The 8,893-nt window shown below is 52.8% G+C and overlaps 1 protein-coding gene across 1 annotated transcript; it reads left to right on the top strand.

Moving 5' to 3' along the window:
- The first annotated feature begins 21 nt into the window (after positions 1-21).
- On the top strand, positions 22-3,970 carry RING1 (ring finger protein 1). Its single transcript, XM_011945494.1, has 6 exons — positions 22-153; positions 890-1,050; positions 1,179-1,394; positions 2,415-2,804; positions 2,984-3,257; positions 3,552-3,970. Exons 1-6 carry the CDS (start codon positions 76-78, stop codon positions 3,651-3,653), a joined length of 1,221 nt encoding a protein of 406 aa, XP_011800884.1. The 5' UTR covers positions 22-75; the 3' UTR covers positions 3,654-3,970.
- Positions 3,971-8,893: the final 4,923 nt, after the last annotated feature.

Raw genomic sequence — 8,893 nt, 5'->3', positions numbered from 1 at the left:
TTTCCCCCACCCCCAGCCTTCCTCGCCTCCTCCTCGGCTGTAGAGCCCTGGTGGGGTGGTCTGTGCCCGGTCACCATGACGACGCCGGCGAATGCCCAGAATGCCAGCAAAACGTGGGAACTGAGTCTGTATGAGCTGCACCGGACCCCGCAGGTGACAGGCATTCTCCCTTTCAGGCTTACCCCCTCCCGCAAACCCCTCCATCCACAGACCCTATCACACGGCTTCTTTTCCATAATTTGCTCTATTCTGCCCTGCCTGGCCCTATCTTTGAATCACCTTAATCTTTCCAAAGCACTTCGCATTTACCTCATTTAATCCTCAAAACAGTCCTGCCAGAGAGGTGGAGCAAGTATTATTGTCTTCATTTAAAAGATCGCAAACACAAAAATTACCTTCCCTGTTCCTCATTCAGTATTATAAGTCAGTGCGTATAAGACTCACCTTGGGAGTTTATTAAAAGCAGAGTTTCATGCTCCCCAACATTCTGATTCAGTAGTGGATTGGGTTCTCAAAATCTGAATTTTTAACAGGCACCCTATGGGGTTCTAATACAGGTAGCACCAGGACTTTAAAAACTTTGTCGAATAGTTTTTCCCAGCCACAGATTTGTGCCATCTTCACTCCTAGGCCACTTAGCCACCTCAGATCCTCCTATTCCAAAGCTCCTACTCTTAGTTAATGGACACTAAAGTCTGTCTTTTCTCCATTTGCTCCAAGTCATCAGTCCTTCTCTTTCTCAGAATTTTTGTCTCGAATAGAGACCAGCATGGGTGCCCAGATTCTGCTTTCTCACTGTATTTTTCAAAACTCTTATTTTATGGGCTGCTGTTTCTAAAACCCCTTTCCCTCTAACCCACACCACCTTTCTACTCACTGATGCTTCCAGGAAGCCATAATGGATGGCACAGAGATTGCTGTTTCCCCTCGGTCACTGCATTCAGAACTCATGTGCCCTATCTGTCTGGACATGCTGAAGAATACGATGACCACCAAGGAGTGCCTCCACAGATTCTGCTCTGACTGCATTGTCACAGCCCTACGGAGCGGGTAATAGGAGAGACATGTTTGAGATGAGATGAAGGGGTACAAAGTTAGGGCCCTCTCACTGGTCTTGGTTCAGCTTAGGCTTCAGTTCCCTTGACTGACCACTCAGGGCTTCCCTTCTTCTACCCCAGGAACAAGGAGTGTCCTACCTGCCGAAAGAAGCTGGTATCCAAGCGATCCCTACGGCCAGACCCCAACTTTGATGCCCTGATCTCTAAGATCTATCCTAGCCGGGAGGAATATGAGGCCCATCAAGATCGAGTGCTTATCCGCCTGAGCCGCCTGCACAACCAGCAGGCATTGAGCTCCAGCATTGAGGAGGGGCTACGAATGCAGGCCATGCACAGGTGTGAGGGTCAGGAGAGAAGCAGGAGTGGTGGGATGGGTCCGTGGGTCAGTCTTTGTTGCCTGCTAGCTTCTAAGCCTCAGCATCCTAAGAGCTGACCACAGACTGATCATTAGGGCTGGAAATCATGGGTGTAAATTGCAGTTTCTTAGTAAACAACTGGCATTGCTATTCTTAAGAAAAATACAGGGCTGGGCACAGTGACTCACATCTGTAATCCCAGCACTTTGGGAGGTGAGGATGGGAGGATCACTTGAGCCCAGGAGTTTGAGACCACCTTGAATAACATAGGGAAACCTCATCTCTACAACAAACATTTAGCTGGGCATGGTGGCACATGCCTGTAGTCCTACCTACTTGAGAGGCTGAAGTAAGGGGATCATTTGAGCCTAGGAAGGAAGTGGAGGCTGCAGTGAACCATGATCACACCACTGCACTCCAGCCTGGGCAAAAGAACAAGGCCCAGTCTCAAAAAAAAAAAAAAAAAAAAAAGAAGGAAAAATACAGTTTACCTCTTGACTTTCTAGAAGTTAGAACAGTAGAGCGATTTTGAGAATAAGCTCTGGATTTCTACTGCTGGAAGTTAAATCACCTCCTAGGCCAGCATCTCTCAGTCTTTCATGTGTATCCAAATTACCTGTAGATCTTCTTCAGATGCAAACTCTGATTCAGTAGGTCTACAGTTGGGCCCGAGAGTCTGCATTTCACAAGCTCCCAGGGGATGTCTGTGCTGCTACCACACTTTGAGAGGTGACAGCCTATGATCGCTATCAAGTTACTTAACCTTTCTAAGCCTCAGTTTCCTCAGCCATAAAATAGAGATAATATCATTACCTGTGTCATAGGATTCATTGTATTAGGCGAGGGGATTGGTGCAAAACAGAGTGCTTAGCACACAGTTAGTGTTCAATAAATGTTAGGTATCATCATGAGGATTTTTCTTATCTCTTAATTCTCTGAAGTTTAAATTCTAAGCCCTTTATCCTGGATGCTTTCTAACCTTAATCACTTGCTTCTACAGGGCCCAGCGTGTGAGGCGGCCGATACCCGGGTCAGATCAGACCACAACGATGAGTGGGGGGGAAGGAGAGCCCGGGGAGGGAGAAGGGGATGGAGAAGATGTGAGCTCAGACTCCGCCCCTGACTCTGCCCCAGGCCCTGCTCCCAAGCGACCCCGTGGAGGGGGCGCCGGGGGGAGCAGTGTAGGGACAGGGGGAGGCGGCACTGGTGGGGTGGGTGGGGGTGCCGGTTCGGAAGACTCTGGTGACCGGGGAGGGACTCTGGGAGGGGGAACGCTGGGCCCCCCAAGCCCTCCTGGGGCCCCCAGCCCCCCAGAGCCAGGTGGAGAAATTGAGCTCGTGTTCCGGCCCCACCCCCTGCTCGTGGAGAAGGGAGAATACTGCCAGACTAGGTGAGGAGCCCTGTCCTTCCCCAGCCACTGAGAAACCAAAGATCACAGATTTCCATCAGAAGTGGGCTTTGCCCAAACCCAAAATACTACCCCAACCCAGAATCCATTTTGGAAAGCCTCTACCTCCAGTCCCCATCTGAGGCGTCCTGGCTCTAAGCCTGTCCTCCCTCCCACTCCAGGTATGTGAAGACAACTGGGAATGCCACAGTGGACCACCTCTCCAAGTACTTGGCCCTGCGCATTGCCCTCGAGCGGAGGCAGCAGCAGGAAGCAGGGGAGCCAGGAGGGCCTGGAGGGGGCGCCTCTGACACCGGAGGACCTGATGGGGGTGGCGGGGAGGGCGGGGGTGCCGGAGGAGGTGACGGTCCTGAGGAGCCTGCTTTGCCCAGCCTGGAGGGCGTCAGTGAAAAGCAGTACACCATCTACATCGCACCTGGAGGCGGGGCGTTCACGGTGAGAGCTTCTGAGGGCAGTGGTGGAAGAAGGGAGAGGAGGGAGGGTGATCTGGGCCACATAGAACCATGAGCCTGGTCTAACTCATCAGCACTCTTCCCCTATATATCCCCCATCTCTTTCTATGTCCCTTCTCCTTTCCCATCATCCATGTCCTTTTTTGCCCCATCCCTTTCATTATTCCTTTTTTCTTTCTTCCTCCCTTCCACCTTTTGCCTCTCATTCATTTCCTTTTACATCTTCTCCAACTTTCTTCTCTCTTTTCCTCCTCTCCCCCTTTTACTCCCTCCTCAGACGTTGAATGGCTCGCTGACCCTGGAGCTGGTGAATGAGAAATTCTGGAAGGTGTCCCGGCCACTGGAGCTGTGCTATGCTCCCACCAAGGATCCAAAGTGACCCCACCAGGGGACAGCCAGAGGAAGGGGACCATGGGGTATCCCTGTGTCCTGGTCCATCACCCCAGCTTCTTTGTCCCCCAGTATCCCCAGCCCAGCCCGCAAACAAGAGGACACAAATGAGGACACATGGCTTTTATACAAAGTATCTATATGAGATTCTTCTATATTGTACAGAGTGGGGCAAAACATGCCCCCATCTGCTGCCTTTTCTATTGCCCTGCAACCTCCCATCTATACAAGGTGTTGGAGAAGGTGAAGAACCCTCCCCTTCACGCCCTCCTACCAACAACAAACGTGCTTTTTTCCTCTTTGAAACCTGCAGTTCTGTGTGTCTGTTTATCAGGGGTGTAGAAGAAAAAGGGAAATAGATTGGGGAGGGAGGCCTAGAAATAATGTAAAATCAACCTTGGAAATGGGGAGAAAATGTCGGATTATTCACGATATGTCGTCGGAAACTCCAAATTAGCAAATATGTATGAAAATAGGAACCATCTATGAAGCTGGAAGACAGGATAAAAAACAAGTGCCAAGTCGGACCCCAAACTTCCCCCTAAAACTTGAGTCGCCCAGGCTGAAATCCAGGGTTTCAAGACTAAAGGGAAAGCAGGAAAATGGCTCAGAAGAGAAAGGGATGTTTGTAGATGCGGGAAGGACCGTGATGTTTGGAAATCACTGCGAGCAGCTGGTTTCTATAGCTGGAAAGAGGGAGCGAGGTGGGGAGGGCTGCGGAGGAGCTCCCTGTTCCACATCCCGGTCCCCGGGCCACCTCCCAAAAAAGAGCAGGCTGGGCTGCGGACTAGGAGTGCGAGTGCACAGCCTTTGCCCGCCGGGCGGCGGGGCTGAGCGGAGGGAGGGCCGCCGGGGAACTGTAGTTCTGTGCTCCTCCAGGCAGCGGCTGAGAGCAGAAGAGTGGGGGCATCAAGGAAAGCCGCGGCTGCCTTACCGGCCTCGAGTTCCGCAAGCGGGGCTGGGCACCAAGCCTGAGGCTGAGGGGACAGGGGCGCACGACTGCACTCCCGGTCCGAGGCGGTGCAGGGATTCGGGGCAGATGAATCGCCTCTCCAGAACCCACTGCTGTTCCTTCCACCGCCCGCAACCTCTCTGCCCCTCACTTCCTGTTTCCTCTGCTCTCGGTACCCCCAGCCCCTCCGGCCCCGGATTCCTCCCCCTTGCTCAGTTCTCTGTCTCACTGGCAGAGGAGCCGGCCTCGTTTCCCCCTAAAGCCCGCTTGACCCTCCCAGTTCCGCAGCTGGGCGGCCCGCCGGCCGATCCGATGGCTCCCTTCTCCACCCTTGGGATTTCTTGTTTGTTCGGCCTCCTCCCCAGTACCCTCAATCCCGCAGATGCAGGTGGGCATCCTCCAGCCCCAGCAAGTACTGCGGACCAGTTAAGCTGGCTGGTCCCTTGCCTGCAGAAGCAGACAACACCCACTTCTACCCTCATAGGAGCCCCTTTCTACACCCACTTCTCTGGAACCCGTGATCCTGACTCCCCTCCTCCCGGACCCCAAGCATCCAGGAGGTGAATGGTATAAGGGGAAGTTGTAGTGGGAGGCAGATGGGCGTTGTTCCTGGAGTTTCAGGGTAGAGAAGCAGGTGGGGAGGAGTCGGGTGAGACACTGAAGTGGAAGCCGAAAGTCTGGAGTTAACCTGACTTCTGGCTCCAAGAGCTGCTGGGATTGTCCTCACCCTCCTTGTCCTCCCCAGCCCTAACCACCCAGCAGCCTCTTCTCTGTCTCTGCTGCCCGCCCCGCCTTCACTCTGAAACAGCCTGCCCCCTCCCGGGTCCCCAGTCTTCACCTTGGCCCCACACGCCCCCCTCTCTATTTATCACATTTCCTTTCGTGCCCCCCTCACCCCCACCGCCTGGTGCGAGTGCTCTTTCGCCCTCCTACACCCCCATAACTGAACCTCACAGACATGGTTGTATATTTAGGTAACACCATGTGGGAGACACACAGGAACCCGTTTCCATCCTGGCTCCACCGGGGCATTTCCTTTCCAAGTCCTTCAGTCCCTCCCAATCAAGCCTGAGTTACTGGGTCAGGCAAGGTGAGAGATACAAAGTGTGCAAAAGAAAACGTTACTATTTTGTTGAGGAAGAAGATACCTGTGGAATAGTTGACAATGCAGAGGAACAGGGTAGAGGAAGGAGGGTCGATACAGTATTGGAGTCAGACAAACCTGGGTTCAAATCAGCTCTGCCACTTAGAAACTGAGCGACCTTGCACAAGGCACTGGGTCTTCCCTCTGTTTCTTCACCTGCAAAATGGGGGAGAATAACAGGTTGCCCTGAGAATTTAGAGATAATACAAGTAAAGTTACATGCCTAACAGATCAGTGAGTCTCCCAGTGTGGATCCCAGACTAGCAGTATCAGCATCGCCTGGGAACTTGTTAGAAATGCAAATTCTTGGGCCCCACCCCAGATCGGCTGTTTGAGAAACTGGAGGTGGGGCCAGCAGTTGCATTTTCCCAAGCCTCCGTGTGCTTCTGATGTTCTCACAAGGCTGAGGACACTGCAGAAGATGCCCCACAAAATGTTACTGCCTTGCCTTATAGTATAAAGAATGGCAAAGGGCCCGTGCGGGGGGCTCTGTGACTCCCAAGCAGGAGGATCACTGCGGGCCATTGGGGAGGTTAGGAGCAGCCTCACAGAGGAGGTGGGACTGGGCTGGGGAAGGAAACAGAGAAGCCTTTCTGCAGTGGGTGAGGGAGATGGGGGGAAGCTCCCTCTCCCTTACCCTACCTACCACCCAGCACGATTTTACCTCTCTCAGGCCTCTCAGTCTCCAAAGCAGAGCAGACCGTGTATCTGAACGCAGAAGCTGAGCTCTGGAGCCCAGAGCCTCTCAGAGGCCTGAGGGAAGGTTCCCCCAGGAGACCCCTGCCCAGGCAAGGCCTGACTCTGAGGGCCCTGTCCTCGCCTGGCAGCCCTCAACGCCCTGGTAAGTTGCTCACAGGAGGCTGTGCTCTGGGTTTCTCCACCTTCACAGTCCACCTCAGCGAGGAGGGAGGCACCGCTGAAACCGCCAACCACTTCTTCAGTTGGATGTGGGGCTTAGCCTCTCCTCTCCCACCTCTGTCTCCTCTGCTTCCTCCTCCCCCATGCTGCTCTCACCTCTTTCCCCTCTCCCTGCAGGCTGGGAGCAAAGGAAGAGGAGGAGGAGAAGAGAGGACAGACCCAGCCCTCTACCTACTATGGCACTCCTTTACCCGCCAGCTGTCACAACCAACCCTTCCCCAACTCCCCTACCAGGGACCCCCATCTCCACCCACAAATCCACTCAAATTTCCTGCCTGGAATGTGGAGTCTCTTCCCACTGCTCTCACCTCTCTCTGCACAGCCTGGGCAAGGGACCCTTCCCCTCCCCCTAATATAGGAAGTGCTTCAGCCAAGGGGCCCACCTGGCCCTGTATGAACACTTTCACACAGGTGATAGGCCCTATTCCTGCAGAAAGTGTGGCCACAGCTCTTGTCACAGCTCACACCTGGCCCAGCACTGCAGCACACACCTTCCTGAACCCAGTCACTGCTGCCAGTGTGGCAAAGGCTTCTCCCCAGAGCTCCAGCCCGCTGCAGCCTGCCACTCTACACACAGGCAAGCAGCCTTACGTCTGTGCCACCTGAGCCTTCTTGTGGTAGATGAGGGTGCTGGCCCCCACTCCAACCTGTAACACCAGCAGCAGAACCATACCTGGGGGTGTCCCCATCACAGTGACCAGTGAGGCAAGGGCTTTGGACATTGCTCAGGGCCGGTGCAGCACCAGCAAGTCTGCAGAAGCAAAGGCTACAGGCACGGTTTCTGATACAGCCCCAGTCTGGTGCAGCATCTCCAGGGCCACATCAGGGACAGGCTCTACTGCTTGCCTCTGTGACTGTGGTTTCACTTGGAACACCCACCTGCCGTGACACCAGGCCTCATATATGGGGAGGAAAGAGATGAACACAGTGGGGAGGCAGGGAATCAGAGCCCCTGTGGCTGCATCACTGCCCCCAGCCTGCAGCGCTCTATGAGCGTGGCAGGGCAGCCTCAGAGACAGACTTCCTCCACCTATGGGAAGCGTAACAGAGCAGAGCTCCACCCACCCCCAGCCACAATGACCTTCAGAGTAACCACAAGGGGTAGCTTGAGTGTCTCCCCTGAACCCACTCAAAGCTGGAATGCCCAGGTCCACTTCACTCTAGACCAAAGTGCCAATACCTGAGGGAGCTCTCAGGCCAGGAAAAGTTTCCTCTGTTTCTTAGAAAAGAATCCATACTTTTAAGTGTCTTAAAAAATTTTGTTTTTTTATATAAATAAGAGGTCCTGGGGCACTTTTCCATCTTCTGTCCTTCATTGGAGAAATTTCACCAGCCTGTCTCAGACCTGCTGTTGTCGTGGATGGATTAGACTCCTTGGGACTTTCTTGAAGGATCATTTTAAAGAGATAGCTTAGGTTGGACATGATGGGTCATGGCTGTAATTCCAACATTTTGGGAGGCCAAGGTAGGTGGATTACTTGAGGCCAGGAGTTCAAGACAGGCCTGACCAACATAGCAAAACGCTAGCTGTAGAAAAAACACAAAAATTAGCAAGGCATGGTGGCCCATGCCTGTAATCCCAGATACTCAGGAGGTTAAGGCATGAGAATCACTTGAACCTGGGAAGCGGAGTTTGCAGTGGCCAAGATCACGCCACTGCACTCCAGCCTGGGAGACAGAGTGAACCTCTATCTCCAAACAAAACAAACAAAGAAAAAAAAAATGCCCTTAAGGATTCTTTTATAAAAATAAAAATGGAAAAAAAAATAGATAACTTAATCTCCAGAGATCTCCATGACAACCCCCTACCATCAAATCCTGGTCCCCCAACTCTTCCCACCCTACCCCCAGAGGCTGCTGGGTTCTCCCAGAGGGCTGCTGGGTTCTTCCTGCCTCAGGTGCTCACACTACACCCAGCACCCCTATTTGATGAGCCATCTTCCTGTGCCTACTCCTTGCTTCACCAGGCCTTGTTCTTACAAGTTTACTGTTACTCTTCATGTTAGAGGATAAGTGAGACTTTATTCTTGTATTAACTTTCCCAGAGTATACTCTTTGGAACTCGGCAATATTTCTCCCTATGATGTACCAAGGAGGTTGATTATTGACACATGCTGGAAGAAATTAAATACCGTTAGAGGTCAAAGGATTACCTGAGAGACTGCTAATCATTTCTACCCTTTCAGGAAATGTGTTTTGCGTCTACCATGTGTCA

The sequence above is a fragment of the Colobus angolensis genome, unplaced genomic scaffold (assembly GCF_000951035.1).
Source record: "Colobus angolensis palliatus isolate OR3802 unplaced genomic scaffold, Cang.pa_1.0 Scaffold24, whole genome shotgun sequence".
NCBI lineage: Eukaryota > Metazoa > Chordata > Mammalia > Primates > Cercopithecidae > Colobus > Colobus angolensis.
Note: the sequence above shows the minus strand (reverse complement) of the source record. Positions and strands in the feature narration are given on the sequence as shown.